This window comes from Eimeria acervulina, genomic scaffold, assembly GCF_000499425.1.
Source record: "Eimeria acervulina Houghton genomic scaffold, Eah_scaff114, whole genome shotgun sequence".
In the NCBI taxonomy this organism is placed as follows: domain Eukaryota; phylum Apicomplexa; class Conoidasida; order Eucoccidiorida; family Eimeriidae; genus Eimeria; species Eimeria acervulina.
Genome location: NW_013550365.1, coordinates 24,898 through 42,127, shown reverse-complemented (window position 1 = coordinate 42,127; position 17,230 = coordinate 24,898). Strand labels below are relative to the sequence as shown.

General features: G+C 49.9%; 2 protein-coding genes across 2 annotated transcripts; one reads left to right on the top strand and one right to left on the bottom strand.

Annotated features, from left to right (window-relative positions):
- Positions 1 to 691: 691 nt before the first annotated feature.
- EAH_00017720 (hypothetical protein, conserved) lies at positions 692 to 7,681 on the top strand (the record flags this gene model as incomplete). The annotated part of the gene is made up of 16 exons (XM_013397591.1): positions 692 to 884; positions 1,017 to 1,199; positions 1,334 to 1,507; positions 1,669 to 1,923; positions 2,152 to 2,418; positions 2,518 to 2,647; positions 2,834 to 2,884; positions 3,351 to 3,694; positions 3,810 to 3,974; positions 4,473 to 4,619; positions 4,786 to 5,064; positions 5,253 to 5,678; positions 6,304 to 6,783; positions 6,970 to 7,152; positions 7,276 to 7,389; positions 7,626 to 7,681. The coding sequence occupies 16 exons, from the start codon at positions 692 to 694 to the stop codon at positions 7,679 to 7,681; spliced, it is 3,447 nt and encodes a 1,148-aa protein (XP_013253045.1).
- Positions 7,682 to 9,758: 2,077 nt separating this feature from the next.
- EAH_00017710 (hypothetical protein, conserved) lies at positions 9,759 to 12,869 on the bottom strand (the record flags this gene model as incomplete). The annotated part of the gene is made up of 7 exons (XM_013397590.1): positions 9,759 to 10,285; positions 10,408 to 10,681; positions 10,887 to 11,102; positions 11,392 to 11,577; positions 11,690 to 11,957; positions 12,411 to 12,498; positions 12,617 to 12,869. The coding sequence occupies 7 exons, from the start codon at positions 12,867 to 12,869 to the stop codon at positions 9,759 to 9,761; spliced, it is 1,812 nt and encodes a 603-aa protein (XP_013253044.1).
- Positions 12,870 to 17,230: the final 4,361 nt, after the last annotated feature.

Genomic DNA, 17,230 nt, shown 5'->3' with positions numbered 1-17,230 from the left:
CTGTTTTTCCTGCCAGTATGGACATCCCCCCGCACGGTTGTACGCACTGGTGCTGTGAGGGCTTGTACCATAAACCTATGCTCCGCAAATTATATAGCTAATAGCTCCACTGATGACATGGGAATGTGTGAGTGTTATATTTGTTTGGTGAAAATGCTCGTTATCACGAATTTAGATTGAGCAGGCGCCAGAGGGGCAAGTGGCTATGGGACCACCACGAAGGAACCTAAGGCGCGAATTCTACTTTTTTCGTGCGCAATGAAGTAAGACGCCTGTCACCAGAATAATTTGGGGGGAATTCCTTTCCTAGATTGTTTCTGTGGTTGTCCTATGTAGCTAACCGAAGGAAAAGACCGCGGGTGGCCGCTGGGTTGGCTGCTAGGTCACCTGGAAAGGCGCGCAGCTCAATATCGAATAATCCGCCAGGAAACGAGAGCAAGTACAAATCACAATAATGTAAAAGGATCTACACGATGTTTTTAAACGGAGGTACATGATATTCATTTGGACATCCGGCGAAGCAAAGCAAAAACGCGCGGCTGCGGAGACAGCCGACAATGAGGCAGCAGTTTGGTCGAGGTCCGGGCCCCACGCACTGCTCGATGTAGCCATCACTCACAAGGCAGGAACCCGAAAAAGGATATTTTCACATTTAGATCGGATAACTTTGTTGTCGAATATCGTCGCGAAAATGAATAGGCCAACGCATTCTGGGGGTCCCCAACGGGCCGGTAACCACGTCCGTCGGCATGGTCTGCTAGCGACAATTCGGCTTGTCCTTCTTTTGTTCGTCTTCGTTGCCCCCCTCCGTTCTTCGCTTTCAGCACCAGTTTCAGGCGAGATTGAAGGCAGAGGCGAAATCAGTGGGAGCTTGAGAGCACCGCGTAAGACAAGTCGAATTTTTGAACAGATCTGGTTGTCACGAGGTTCTAACCAGGACCCTCAAGGAACCCCGTAGGGCTTCCCTCATATGCCCCGGACGCTTGTGTGTTTTCACTTTGAGCGTTGTCTCTCAGTGATTTCAAGGATGAACGAGGTCTTAACGCTCCTCTGGCCACAGCTTGTGCGCCAAGGAGAGGTGGCGGAGCTCTCCGAGCGCAATGCAGCGGAGCTAGTGGACGCGGTCCTCTCCAGACTGCGCACCTCTGGAGAAACAGTACCTGCGAGTTTGCGTAGCATGCTGATATGGAACTTGACAAGTTAGCCGATTTAAGCTAGTAGAGGCTCCGTCGTTCGGCTAGTCAATGCAGCACGAGCTGAGCAAACTCAGGGCACCAGTGTGCTTAACCCCTTGCTTACTCATCTGCACTGCGTGCGGAATGATGTTCTACAGCATGCTTTTCTGTGGATGGTGGGGAGATTCGAGGCGTCAACGGTATGTTCGGTGCAACAAGCAAAGCCGTCTGTCCGGGCGGCAGTACCTTGTCCTGCATATTGGCAGCCCTTGGAATTCCCACTTCGGTTGAAGACCAAAACGAAACACAAAAACTTGAAGCCACAATTTTAGGTCAGTGTGGAGATCCACAAACGTAGTACGACCATTCCAAGCGCAATGGGAGGAAGATTGTAACCACTATCCGTTGCCCTTGTATCTTTTCTTTTTTCTATGATTAAAACCGAGTACCCATGTAAACCAAACAAAATTGTGCTGTCGTGGACTGCGTCTAGCTGCTGCGTTTCGGCATATTGGGCATGATGCCGCCGCAAATGCGGCCACATCGAGAGGCGTTGGCTTGGGAGTAGAACAAGTCCGAGAGCTTGCATCCGGAGAAGTACGAATATCACCAAGCGACCAGGAAACTCAAGCTCTTTTCGTTGAAGGGGTCCGCTCTCAATTGGAATTACAAAAAGGCTTCCAAAGGCTACAGTGGACACGCTTCGGCAGGTTTCACAGTCTGTCTTCAGCCTTTCGCCTTGCACAGCGTAAGCGAGTCGTAGGCTTTCTCCGTATCGAGTCGTTGCAACAAGCACTCGCTTTGTGTTTCATCTACGTGCAAGCGATCATTACACCACTGCTTTAACGCGGGCAATCTATATAATGTATATATATATATATATATATATATATTAATCTGCCCACGTCAGTTAAGTGACGTTTTTGGACAGTTCATTGAAGTCAAACCTTTTCATATTGCCACGCACATTTTTCAGGGTTGTTTTACGATCCTGGGGAAGCCGCGAATTCTTCAGAACGAACGGGAGAGGGACCGATGAGAAAATCTATCTGGGATGTGATGGAAATTGTTGCATGCACGGCTAGAGAAGCTTGTCTTGGAATTAATGAACCAGGCTTCCAGGGCACCGTGGAGAAGTGCACTGAATTGGTTAGCAAAGCCAAGACTTCGTCGCCGCTGGATATCTTTTTTCCCAACAACTCAATGAAGAAGCAAGGCAGTCTCGCAGCTCAAGTCTTTGCAAGTCCGTCAGTCTTCCCATGGACTTCACTCCTTGCAAGAATTATTGGTTGCTTGGCACAGTATATCTGCATTTCTGCTGGATGTTTTACGTTCTGTTCAGCCTCTCTTTTAGTCTTGCACTCAGTCCAAGGTAGCAGACTCGGCTCTTCCGAAGTCGAAACGCAGGGCGCACGTCAACGGAGCGTCCCTCTTTCTCCTCTGCAGCAAGCCGTGGCTAATTCTGTTGCAGGGTGCCCGGAAGACGTGATGAAATCACTAGAGAGCCACTTGCAAGCTCTGGGAGGACTCAAAGCAATAAGTGCCAGTGCGTTTCTGCACCTTATCTGGCCCACGCGTACATGGACTGTAATATATCGTCGTTGCGTAGTTCAACAGCATTCGCATTTGACTGCATTTGTAGGCGTGGTTCTGCTTAGTACAGAATTCAAAATGCTGATATGCCTTATGGAATCTCTTATATGCCTCAGGTCCACTGTTATTCGCCTCGACTGTTTTGGAGAATGCCCCGCTGCTCTTCTTGTTAAACGGTGTTCCATCACCAGAATCCCTCTCATCCGAATACGAAACGCTGCGCCAATCTGGAGCTACTTGTACGGTGCTCACATGACATACTACAGTGGGGAAAAGTTCCTCACCGGAGTTCATTCTGCATGATAGGGCATGCCACTGACTGCAAAGCTTCCACAGTGCCACATTGAATAAATCCCGAACAAGACCCCCATTTGGCTTCAATGCCCTGCAAGTAACGAGAAGAGCTGCTGTGCTGCACGTGGTTCGGTGTGTTTACGTTTCAGTCGGCTTAGCGCTCGTACGCGGGGCGTCAAGGATGATAAGCACAGCGTGTGGGAAAGAGAGAAGATGCGGCCACCCAAGCAATTCATATCTTAGCTGCATATCCAAGAGTCTTGAGAATGTCGCCTGGCCTGCCCTCAGACTACTGCTGAAGCAGCACGTGCACTCCTTAGCTTATTTTGTAGAGAAGCCTGATATATTGCCGGAAGGGCCACAATTTCCAGATGCTCTGCAGGACTTCACTTCATCTGCTTCAAAGCTTTCAGAAACACTTCAAACAGCTGCGCGTGTCGCTCATGGGGCCCTCGACCTTAGTGTTTCAAGCGGCACTACTTCCATTCAGTTGGTCGATGCCTTGCAACAGTTTCAGACTCAAATGGAGGATAACCTACTCCCCGTTGGACTGTCCTTCCTTGAAGACGGAGAGTTCTCCCTGTATGGCCCGGCGATTCGTGAACGGATAGTGTCTACAACGGAAGCGACATGTAAGTTCCCTAGCACTGCATGTGAAGCAGCAGCCACGCCGTTCCTCGACATAGTTACAGGGCATTGGATCTTGGAGATTTCTCGTAGCTTTATTTGATGCTACCTTTTTTCCAGGCTCCCGCGCTCCTCCTGCCGGAGACAGCAGCACCTTCAAATCATTTGTAATCATGCAAAGACTTGAGGGACATTTAGAGGAAATCACTGGGAACGAAACTTTGCGGGAAGTGTACTTAGGTACCGCGAAAAAAACAGGCCTTTCTCCCAGGGCAGTTGAATCAAGTAAGCTTTTTGAAAACCTTCATCAGAAGACCGTTATTGTCAACTGTGCGCTGCCAACTGGTCGATGCATTCATGCCGTATCGTCGGGCGGTATAATGCTAGACAGGTGCTTGTTTCGTCTGACTCAGCCTTCGTAAGAACTCAAGCACGCCAACTTTTTATTTTAATCCAATCACTACTAGACAATCCATCAGAGGAGATCCAAAAAAGATTCAGCACAACCGAAGGGTTGCAAGCTTACACCACTGAATACATAGCAGGAAAGGTAGGACCTCGAGGACAGGAAAGCGAAGAGCCCGGGTTCGGCCCAAACAAATACTCGGGTGAAACGATCACCTTGGCAAGCGCAGTACATAAGGAATTACAGAGTAAGTGAGGAGAGCCAAGAGCCAAGAGGTATACACGGGAGGCTACAGGGAAGCTCGGTGCTATCCAGCTTGCTCTAGCAAGGCGCTCATCAGAAGCTGGAGCTCTTCTGCAATTTGCACTGCGCTGCAGGAATGTTTGCAAAGCTCATAGTTGGAAGCAACTCCTTTCAGAAAGCCAGCCAAGTAGCGGGAATGAGGGTGAGGAGATGGCTCCAAAGAGAATTTTCGGACTTTCGCAAGGAGATACATGCCTCATATCTCATTGATGCTGCCTACGGTACGTTGCACATCTCAGTACTAGCCATAAAAGAAGACATATTTCTTATGTACATCCACGATAAATTACTGCGGCGCGTTTGCGCGTACTCGGGAAGGCAACGATTTCCAGTCGTGCAACACTGAATTTCGCGATTTTGTTTGAACCCTGTTTATGGTTTTTTCAGGATGTCTGCAACAATGCACGGGACCGCTGCTTGCCGACACGAGATTGCAAACTCAGTGCACAGGCTCACAGGGAGGCCCACAGCCACTGGGGAAATGTGCCGATCCTGCTGAGCAGTTTCAAAGGGTAGTAAGTAAAGAGCTATGGGGCCAATTTTTGCCAGATTGGCTCGCGCAGGGCCAAGCCCCCGCAGCCTGCGCAGAGCTCGTGGAGCTCCAGGAGGAAGACTCGCAAGCGTGGCAGCGTCAGGTTTATCTCATGGTTTCCCACCTTGATGCGAGTGAGCAGGAAAATGTTTTCCAGCTTTGGTGGGAGCTCACTGAGCTAGTAGGACTAGGGCCAATGCATAGTGTGGGCCAATGCATGCTCTCTTAATCCCTAAGTGGGGGGACGTATTGCTTGTTAGCAGTTTTCTCGAACTAGTGACTAAGCAAATTGTTGGATAAGCTACGAATTTGGCTGTTGCAGTTGGGTGCGGCAAAGATCACCGTGGATATGATTCCTTTGGACGTTACTCCATCAAGCTGGAGATGATTCAGATTTTGTATGACATGTTTGCCAGTACTGCAAAAAGACCAACGCTGCAGAGTTTTATTAACTGGCTGGTAAAACTCCGGGAGCCGTTGCCTCAGAATCTGCAGACGCCCACAGCGGTAGCGCTTCAATACGCTGGCGGCCATCCGCAGACTCAAGTACGAGTGAGTAAAGCTTTCAACGTGGCAGTTAAAGGGGACCCATCTTATTCGCAGTGCAAGGCCGAAGACACAAAGATCATTTCGGAGCTAATTGGTTCACTTGGCAGCGTTTTCTACACTTTGGAAGCTTTCGACGATTTCATCAAAGAGCGGCGTGCCCAGGAAGAAATTGTCACTCGGCAAGTGACTGCACCGCTTGGTGAGTTCAAGGGCGATGGAAACGCTAGAATTAATCACTTGTGTTCAATGCTGCACGTTAATCGCGCACAGCCTTTTCGAATGGGCACCTGCGGAATGACTCCTGACTGCATCCTGTGAACTGCTCCTGCAGCTGCAAAAGCCAGGCCCATTCTCAACCAGCTAATGATAACGTACACATCGACAGGAACGGCATCTCCAGAAGTAATAATACGTTATCCAGCGTATTTCTCAGCTGCTGCTGCTGCTTCACTCTCCCAGTCTGGGATGAGAGCGATGCAGGTTCTAGTCTACATGCACGAAGTTCTTGGAGACATCTCAGCTGTTCAGCTATCAGGCCCTGAAAACGTCGACCACCTTTTTAAAGCAGCTGTTTCCACAGAAGCCTGGACTGAGCAATGTCTGCAGACCTGTGATCGCACGTGCTCGCTCCGGCCTGAAGGGGACACTGGAGTTGCTGTTACTATAGGCGGTGGGCCACTACAGACTCCATCCTTTCGTACTCGCACATGCAGCAGCTGAAAGAGCATTTGCTTAGCCGGGCTGCATTCTCTCCCCATAGTTTCTTCTGTACATGCTTCGACAGTTCATTTTCCTCCACCTGATTCGGTATGCCATGCGTGCAGCAGAAGTCGCTGTCAAGCCATACACTTTTCCTCCAACTGCTGAGGAAACATTGGCAGCAGGGGTGTTCGGCTGGATACTGCCAACATTTCCTACACTTCCTTGCAAAAAGCCCAACAGGAGGGTGGTTCCCATTATTTTGCCTGTCCCACCCCCCACTTTCCCACCCGTTCCGACACCTTCAAAGAAAGGCGAGCCTGAGAAGGAACCTGAGGAAGGACCCTCTCCACCACCACCACCACCACCACCAGCGGCAACGAAAACGACAACTGTGCTTCCACCTGAACAACGGCCTGAACCGTCTGAGATAACGGAAGAGAGGCCCATACCAATACGTCCAGAGCGTATATCCATCAAGAAAGTCCACAAGAAAATCGACGTAGTCAAAACTGAGAACAAGGATGCTGCAGAACCCGAAGAAATGATTTCCATTATCCCTCCCAAGCCAGAAGTATCGCCAACAATGGAAAAGAAGGAAGACGGTAAGAAGCCATGAATTCAAAAGTTCCTTTCCACCTACTGGGGGGGAATTCGCTGCAGAAAGTCACCACTCGCCGTACCCCCCATTATGCAATAAATGGGAGTGACACAGATATTGAATGCGTTTTTGGGATGGATGCATAGCATTGAGACACCGAATAAGTTTTGGGAATGGTTTGCTCCTTCAGCTTGTATGCAAGTTGTGCGCCTCTACGAGAAGTATGTCGAAGGCTCTGCAATCAAAGATGTTCAGTCTCTCCTTGAAGCTGCAATGAAAGTACCTTTGTTTCAGTCCACTCGGTCAGAACTTCGAATCGAAGAAGGCGACACTTCACTGCAGAAGTTTCGCCTAGTTTTATGTGTGATGTGCGGTGAGGCATAATTCTGGTTCACTATCCTTCTTGGGGTGGGGGCCTGCACTGTAATTTATTGTTTGGGCTCCTAGCCAGTGCAAAACTGCGTCCCGTAGTATTTCTTGCGGTCTACGCCTGCAGCTAAGCACATTCCTTCCTTACAGTTGGCAACGGGGCCGGAGAAGGAACAACTCAAAGCCTCTATCGAGAAGAGCAAGGAGGCATGCGGAATGGTGTATGAAAGAACTCACTGGGGTGCGTGGCTTGCCCAGCAGATGGCACAGGCCACGTAACACTTTATCTGGGGCGAAAATGGCATAAACGTCAAGCAACGAATGGCAATGTTTCGCCCTAATTCCTAGTCCGTTGCATGCTGTACTATTTTGGACTATAATGTGTACAAGGAATTGCAACCGTTTAGCATGCACGGAACGAATTATACATGTTGTGACAATTGCGCTCTTCTGTGTGATGTTACGTCCCCTTTCCAGCTCAAGAAATTGAAGGTGGCACACCATTGGCCTCCTTTACACGTGAGTCAACATGATAAATCTTGGCGATCTCGCATCTATAGATTCTGCAGATTGAACGCCACACAGAGACTAATTTTGTAACCTTGCCAGTTCTGTGCTGCATATGTCGGGACGTGTGCAGCGAATTCGCCTGTAACGTCGAGCGTCCAGCTGAACTTGCAAGTATCAGCGATATCCCATCGGCTCCTTGGAGGAGCTCAACCGCTGCTGCAAGCGGCCGAAAAGGAAGCAAAAGCCATAGAGGTTTGCGCCTCAGCAGAAGTTCTAGGAAGGTCCTTACAGGACGTCAAATGCCTCCTCCTTCGCAAGAATCCAGACGTCAGCTCCCCACTTCTGTTGGCACTTGGTACAATGTCCAGGACAGCCGCAAGACGAATACGTACGTCAAAACATGCCCCTCCGCCTCCCCTTCCTTGCTTCATGCTTACAGGCTGAAGAGGCGTAGCACACAGAAACAATACAAACCCAGTTCGGTGTTCTAACTCTAGCACACATATATTTCATGCTGGATGAACTACGTACGTCTGCGATGTACGCAGGATTTCACAAGTTGTGCTCCCAAATCAGTAAGCATGAGCAGACTGGCATATTGCCATAGAAAAATTTCATACTGAGACTAAACTGCAGCTAGCTGATCGCACTATGATCTAGAGCTTGCAGAGACTCTCAGGTCTTCCTTTGTGGAACGCTTGGCGCCTAGATGCTTTCCTAAATTTTCGTATTCCCCTGATACGTGTTTGTCTCTGCAGCAGCAGAGCTTGCAGCGATTTTCGGCTCAGCCTCACGTGCTGGGGGAAGACGGCTGCCCCCCACTAGTATGGCTGGTGGCTTAAGAAACTGGTTGCCTCAGGAAGGAGGGCTGAAGGCTTGGGCCAACGCCGCGCACAAAAAACTCAAGTCGGATGCATCCGTAGCGGCCTTGTGTGCTGCTCTCCGTTACGCGGAGTATATGCGGCAAATAACAATGCCTGGAGTTCCATTTGATCGGATGCTGTCCCAATGGAATCTTGTTTTCCCTTCAAATGGCCTTTCGCTCGTGAATGCGCTGCGTTCTGCATCTACGACGAAGCAGAAACTAGCGCAGGAACTTTGCGTGCTCACACCTCCAGGTCAGCGTTTGGCGAACTCGCCGTGCAGAAACGCAAACGACAACTCCACACGAAACAAATTCCTCATGCTTATTTCACTGTTGCTTCAAGGGTTCCCTCAAATAAGCAGGTGCTGAGCGGTTAATAGTGACAAACGGTTAAAGTGATCCGATGCTAATTCCCAGTATTGGACGCCTGCAAACACCGATGATTCAATTCGATTTAAACATTTTTTCTGCTGCAGGACAAGCCGTGCAGCAACTGCCAAAGCGGTTCGACCCGGCCCAGTGGGCGGCCCTGATGCTGCAGACAGGACAGCAAGGCGAAGCATCAGCACCCGGTATGTAACCAGCAGACTGTCAGTACTGGACTGCAAAAACGTCAGCATGCACACATTGCCATACATACAAATATATTTATACTTTCATATCCCAACAGCTCAGAAAGCTGGACCTGCGATACTAGCTGTATTTTTTGTGCTTCTGCGCTACATAGAATCCCCTCGGAGCAGTGAGGCATGAGGAATTTTGTAAAGAGAACAGGACTCTATGAGCCTCTAGGGGAAAATGTCTGTTTACTGCAGTTACTTAGAGATTGCCAAACAAATAAATGTTTATGCAGGAGGCCATACGCCTTCTGGGGAGAGGTGCGTGCTGCCCCCCTTTGAAAAAAATCCCGGGAATTCGTTTTCTCTGCTGAACTATTTTCGCCACGTGTATTTTATACACGTAAAACGTTCGCTGCTCATCAATGACTGTCGGAAAGTCTGCATGTGCACAGCTCTCCATATATGGCCCACTGTAAAGTCACTTCCAGAGCCCGTCTGTAGGATGGAGTCGGAGCAGACGAACTGTCCCTATACATGTAGCCTATTTGACTTCTCTAGAGTTTTCCAGAGTCATGTCTGCGTTGGCAGCTTGCCGCCTCCGTGTATCTCATGCCGTCCACCTCGGCACGAGTACCAAAAAATTCGGCATTTAGTGCACGTTTGACTTGAGATACTTCATTGACCATCTGCGCTTCCTACCGAACTCATGCCATCAAAGTTGCCGTCGTCATTGCCTCCAATTGCAGACGCTTCCCCTAAGGCGGCCACCGCAGGGCCTGTTTGCAAAGGCATGGCCGACTGCAAGACACCATGGGGCTCCATCTGGCCGCCAGGTATTCCTTGTCCCATGGCCATCTGCTGTTGCTGCTGCTGCTGTAGTTTCTGCTCCCTCCTCGCTCTCTTCCTGTCTTTCTTCTGCTTCCTTCTTTCCTTACGAAGCCGCAAGCGCTCGCGCTCCTCTGCGTCATCAATTTCAGCGCCTTCCGGCATGCCGTGCAACAGCTGCTGGCCCTGGTGCTGCACCACCAACTGCTGCGGCAACTGCTGCTGTTGACTCATCTGCATCTGCAGCTGAGAATTGGGAGTCAGAATGCCTGCCTGAGGAGAATCGGCTTCTTGTTGGCCTCCATTTCCAACTGAAGAGAACCTTGAAGGGCCCCCAGGTGCCCCACCCCTCCCCCGTCTTGACCGTGAGTTCGGGTCTGCGTCAGCCCATCGAACAAACAAACACACCCGACAAGAATAATGCCAGCCACAGCTCCCCTACAACAAGGAATCACGGCAAAATAAAGAGAACAACGTGACTGAGAAAGTGGTGTCACACCTGCTCCGGGCAAGGAGACATTGTCAGAGTGAATCGAAAACAAGATATCGGAAGCGTCAGAGAGATACTCGTCGTCCTGTTCAACCAGGTTAAGCAGCTCGGTTACATCCTCCGTGGTCAGCACCACGCGCTCCACTCGTGGAGCATCAGGACTGGCTGTGCTGCTTTGCTGCTGCTGCTCTTGCTGTTCTTGTTCTTTTTTGCGAGCTTCCAACATATCGAGTTCCGTGTGAACTTCGATCTCATATGTATCGCGGCGAAGACCGTGGAGTAACTGAGCAAGTGATCATATAAACACTCTAGCTGCATGATAGAAGAGTATCAATCGTGAGGGGAGTATGCAGCGATATGAGCAATACAAGTACACTTCTGCAGAAGAACCTTCGCCCCCTCCCAGCGCACGGGCGGACGAGCCATGGAAAGGTTTGTCCGCAACTCTTCGCACGCAGATCTCAACCAGAGACAAGGAGACGAGACACTTGACGTTTCTGTCGTGGTGGATGGATACTCGCCTGAAGGACTTCGAGCTCCGCATCTCTTATTTCTTCGCGATCAAAGAGATCTATGTTTTTAAACTTCCGGCTGCGGATGCGGTGAGTGGGGGGCGTTAGTCCAGCCCGCCATTCCCACTGCTGCTTGTCGCACAGGCTTCCTAGATCCAGGTTATTCACTTGCGGGTCAAAAACGTACAGCATCTGGCAAACATCGCCTAAGCAAAGAAGGCAGACATGCCGCCAAGTGTGCAGTGTATCCAACAGCTACACGCTTGGTTACTTGGCGCAACGAAGCATCACGAAGCTTGCATTCGTGAACAAACTCAAGCGAGGAGGAACAGAATTCGTTCGTAAAGAAGAGCAGCGCAGCTGGATCAGCAAGCGCAGAGCTAACCATGCGGCTCCATGAAGGCATATAACTCCACAAAAGCATAAGTCTTGACCCAAGCAATGCCGCAGGCGCGACCTCCCTGTATATCTAAATGCCTACTGAAAAACTGGCCAGCACGAACACAGGCAGAGAGATAACCACCGCTCGATATTCAGGAGGATGAAAACTTAAGCACCACAACACACCTGATTTAAAGAGGATATCCGAGTCCACCGTCTTGTACGTCTCAATCAAAGTCGGCAATTCAACCAGGATGCCGCGGAGTCGCCCACGATACCCGGAAACCTGTGGACCCCCATTCACAAGTTCATTAGACCCAGTGATGCGCCAGAAACCGCTAGCTTGCTCAAACGGCTAGTTAGTTGAGTAGATCCTGAAGCAAATGAAACAAGCCAACCTTCACATCAAATGCCCTGTAGTTGTAATCTGGCCTTGGGATTATGGTGAGTCCGAGTGCCGCTCCTCCGGGATCTGGTGGATCGATTCCTTCTGCTGCTGCTGCAGCCGCCGCAGCGGCAGCATTGTGCAGACGCTGTCTCAGCGTCTCCGCGACGTCCGGTGGGAATCGTATTAAAGTCTGGCGGTCCAGCTGGGGACAATCTTCGCCCATCCAATCCTCCAACTCTGACACAGAAAGAAGGCCTCGCCGCAGAGCCGTCTGCTGTCTGCAAAACAAATACCCCGCAGCAAACGCGTTCAGTCGCGTACCTCGGCAGGTGAGAATATAAACACTTGACGAGCGGCCGTTAAAAAAACATCACTAATGCTGCTGGCATTCATCCACTAAACCGATACAAGAGCACGCACGCGCATTGTCTAAAACGCTGCACGGGTGCAATATGTACAATGTACATCCTTTTGGGCATATTTGTACGCCTGATGTATGCGAAATAGCTATCATAGTGTCATATCCTTCCCCCTAAAGCTACGATTACACAAATTTCTGGATATCCTGCAGAACCTGCATTAACGTAGCAAGTGACAAGAGTCCATAGCCCTGCTTTTGCCTGCACAATGCATGTGAAACAATCTACTCAAACACCTTGAGCTGTCCGGACACCTTAAAACAACCTAAGGCCCCCGCTATTGTAAATAGCAGTAAGAGGCTATGAACGCACTTGCGAGCGATCTCGCGTTCCCGCTGCTGCTCCCTTTCCATGTAGTCTGCCATTTCCAAGGCCTGTTGCTGCTCTGATAGCCCTGAACCTGCGCATCCCCGTCACGCTGAAGTATTAAACGCTGGAAGATGTTACAGAGGGTTCGAAGTGATGCTTTGGGGTCTCTGCTACCAGCGAATTCGGCGATAGAAGCTGCATTGACTCACCAGGTTGCGACGGGTAGCCTGGCTGCTGCTGTGTGCTATACAATTGCTGTGGGACATATTGGTGTTGCATGAACTGTTGCTGGAGGCCCTGTTGGTGCTGTTGCTGCTGCTGCTGCTGCTGTGTTAAGAACATGTTGTCGGCAGCCTGGGACCGCTGGGTATATGAAACAACATCCGAGGCCCCCCCATCGAGCAAAGAAGAAGGGGAAGAATCAGGACGACTCTCTGTAGGATAACCCCGCCAATCCTCCATTTTCTGTCAGAGTTTTGTTATGCGATTTCATGAACTTACAGAGTAGGCATCATCTGGAGCCACAGACCAAAGGTCCTACAATCTAGAGGCAACAACTGGAAGCAGTGTTAGGGTAGAAGCTCCACAAAGTCAGAAAGAGACAATTAATTTAAGTTCTGCAAATTATTATATGAGAAAGGTAGCGGAGAAGCCCCACTTGAGCCAATGAAGGAGCTTCTCGGGAGGACTGAAGAGGGGGGCCCTGGATACAGAAACTTTAGGGCCCCTTACGCTTTACACGTTTTCCTGCTGGCGGGTAGTAATGCTGTTTTTATGAGACAGAGGAGTCTTAAATTTGGGGATAACAGCCGATTCTCTTTACAATTCGATTCCAAGTCCGCTCGAGTGAGCCATTTCTAGCACAGTGTGACTGCTTGCACAAGCGCAGGAGAGACCCGAAGCATCTGTGTGGAGCTTGTGCAGTGAAGCAAGAACTCGTTTCCTCAGCGAACTTGGTGACTCTCCCCGAACCCTATGGCAGCAGCAGCAACAACAACAAAACAACAACACCGAGGAGAAGCGCCGATTCACCAACAGTAGCTGCGCCCAAGAGCTCGGAAACGCAAGCTCGCAAGTATCAGTAGGATGCGGCAGCGGCAGTAGAAAGGCGCGAACGGTGGAGGGTCATCGGGAGTGAGCGACAGGAGTGTCGTACGGGCTCGACTCTCCACGCATTCAGCCAACAATTAGAAGGAAATTTGGGAAGGCAGCAGCAGCAGTCACAGGAGGTGCAGACAAGAAGCTCAGTAGAAGCAGCAGCAGCAGTAGCCTGACTTGGAGGGGGCGCCGCAGCAGCACGAGGCGCGCGCCGCAGCACCGGACACTGCAGCAACAGGTGTATCTGAACTAAACAACAAGGATGGCAGCAGAGCTCCATCCTCACGACCAGCATGGACGGCATGGTACCCATGACATTGTGCCTCACGGGGCAAAGGAAAGATCTCAGGTAGAGGAGTCTTTCCGGAAGACAAAGCTGCCCCCTCTTTCTTTAGCTAGAGGTAATTGCCGAACAACAAAATGAATGACCTTCCTCGTGATCGCAAACCGTATGCCCCGTGCCCTCTTCTTCCTCACTGCTCGTTTGTCTTTCAACGCACTGTTCACGCATAATTAATATTCCAGACGAGGTCGACAGTGAAGACACATACATATACAGAGATAGTAGACGGATAGAGAGACAGCGACTAGAGGAGAGGAGAGAGTGAGAGAGATAGAACTGAGAGATAAATGAGAGGGGAGACAGAGGGAGAAGAGAGGGAGTCTTGCCATTTTCCCGTTCCGCGTAAGCACAGGTGCAATATCCCGTATGGGAGTATAGCCACACTCTCAGTGTAACTCTGAAATTTGCTGCCGAGAATTGTTGTTGTTGATTTCAGATGATTTCCCCAACGTTGTATTATCCGAACGTTACCGGGACAGGCAAATCAAGCTCTCAGAAGACCGTCTCATCTGCCAAGGGCTCAAGGTAGCAACTAATCTTCTTGCTGCCGTGCTTTTTAATGGTGCATATCCTGCAGTAGGATCATATGTTGTCGTGGCTGCTGGCGTAGTTTGCTGCTGTTACAGTTGTTGCCTTGTGAAGGTGATGCTGCTGTTTCTAGCTGCTGGAAGCAGCGTTCGTGTAAGTAGCTCTTGGTTCAACGAACACCGGCAGGTGCTGCTTGATTCTGTGCCTGCAAAAGTGAACTACATTCGACTTTGTACTCCTTCCCCACCATCCCAGCTTTTACGTTTTGGTTTTTGCACGCACAAGCTAGCGGACAGCCACAACAAAGAAGCAGCAGTTCCTCATTTATGCGAGCTTACAGTGAGCATTTTATTGTCTCCACAAAAGGGTCTGTGGCCATTTTGTGCGTTCTTGTGTCGTGCCTATAGGGGTGGGCAAGCGTGTTTGCGACGCATGCATGCAGCAGTGGCTGCTTCTACTTCGAGGTGGAGGTCCTTAGTCCAGAGACGAGCACCCTTCACTTTTCGGGGTATCCTCCTGACCTTCAGCCGAAGATTCATCCTTACTTCAGGCAAGCTCTGGAGAGGTTTCTAGAAAACTTTAGAAATGGAATTTTAAGGAGTGTTAGGTATTGCAGATTCTTCTAGGGTTTATGTCGGCAGGCATCAGGTGTAGACTTCCTGAACGTACGCCAGGTTGGCCGCCAAGCGGGTGAAAGCGCCGAGCGGCCTTTTAGATTATGGGCGGCGTTCACTCTGTTGGAAGATATCTCTGATGCGCAAATGTAAAGGCGTCATTTCAGTTTGTCTGAGGTGTTGCATGACACTGGGCATCGCAGTTTTCACGTTTATTTCGAATGCCATTGGTAGAGAGACTGACCTCCTTTTAAAGAAAGGATGGCAGTCAACTGTTTCCTCTGGTAGTGACTTAACTTTCGTACGAACTGTGGCCGCATGAATACCATCTTCAGGTCCCCTTTTACGTCCCTTCCCACGTATGCATGCGTGTACGTGTGAAAATGAGCAGAGTTGGCTGGGCTTGCCGCTATCAGCGTTTTGATCTTCCAATTGGCACCAACTCCTTTTCTTACGCTATCTCGGACTTCGGAGGTCTTTGCATGCTGCATGAGGCCAGGAGACAGCAACCTCAGCAGTTGCAAAACGATGTCCAAATAAGTCCGCAGGGTTGACTGCCCAATTCCTTCTATTTTTCAGACTTCATAGTCCTTAGCATTCAGCCACCAGCTTGCATGCCGTAAGTCAAATCAGGGCCCTTGGAAGCCCATCATCACTGCATTCGCTATTCATTATGTGGTGCAGAGAAAGGTGACGTTATTGGCTGTTACATTTGCATTCCAGAACCTGCATTGTGGCCTCCAGACCCACGCGAAGACAGCAAGCTATACGAATTTCTACAAGGTTAGTTAGAAATCCACTGACTATCTCACCAGCAGCTCTACTCTATGGGATAGCGCCGGAAAAATACTCGGAGTGCAAGCGGCTGTAACAGGCACCAACGACACAGAGCTAGCGCCGCGAACTCTGCGCGCTGTATAGGTGCCGGACATGAAGCGGGATGGTGCTGTGCATTTCATTGTTTCGCTGCAGCGGGCATCCTCTGCTGCCCAGAAACGCCACCGGAGCCGAGACGCAGCAAACCCGAGGAGTCTTGGATTGATTTCTCCTTGAACGGAAACAGGTCACATTGCATGCAGAAACAGTGATGTGGACACATTCTTGTCCTTGCAAGCGCTTGACCGTGTGGATGGCGCTGTTGGCGTCGCCGTGTTTGCATGCGTTTTTATGAATGTTCAGCACTCATTAGTATGTCGATAGAAACATGTTGCAGCTACTTTTCCGTACCCTTGCAAATGCTTCAGAAGACACGCTTCGCATGACCATGCAGTCGTATTCCTGACTCTCTGTTCTATATGCATATTGAGATGACGCAAATTCGTGGTCGCTACCCGCGTACATATGAGAATACCTCCCAGAGACATTACTTCCTGTTTGGATACCCATATTTGAAAGCTCTATTTATGTTTTAGCGCCTTCTGATCTTCACGAATGATTCGAAGCAAGCGAAGACTAGTCTGCATGCTTGCAGTGGCCCACTTCATCACAAGCTACGTATTGTTTATGAACATTCGATGTAGTTGCATTCCTTTCGTGGTTAAGTTGAATAAGTGTGCTCATGCGTTAGCGTTAATATGGAATGCATATGAAGTGCATGAATGCGTTTTCATGCCATATTCCCCTCGATGTTTGGACACCTGTCCCAAGCCGAAGGTCTCCACGCGACTGTGCACGCATCTGTATTTTGCTGCGGCTGCGTCATGCATTTCACTTGCCTTTGCTCGATTTCACTGACATATTGATACACATTTACTTTTACCAGCAGTGGCGAAGGGTGATAGCAGCTGGATGAAGAAAATGAAAAATACATCCGCAATGCTACTATGTGCAGACTGCCACGAGTCTTTTCTGGAATAAGTGAAGGCGACTACCATCCTGCGATTTCCCTTTACATGGGTGCAAGACTGCGCTTTAACCCTGGTAATACTGCTGCTGCTGCTGGCCATTAACCGCTGGCTCTAAGCTTTCATGTTGTGGCTACAGTTGCTGATACCTTGCACTCCGCTGTATGGAGCGACTACGGTCTGGTGGCTTCTCTTTTTGGCAGGTCCCGACTTTAAGTTCCCTCCGGCCGAGTCCGAAAGGGCTCTCGGCGCCTGCTGCATGCGACGCCCCTTTATCCCGTGATTCGCGCTACAGTCGAATTACCAACTATTCGTTTTGCAGTGGAAAGGAATACTTCACCTGCCGAACAGATGAAGCTGAAGCGCTGGTTCCCCGGAGTTACTGGCGTACGACCA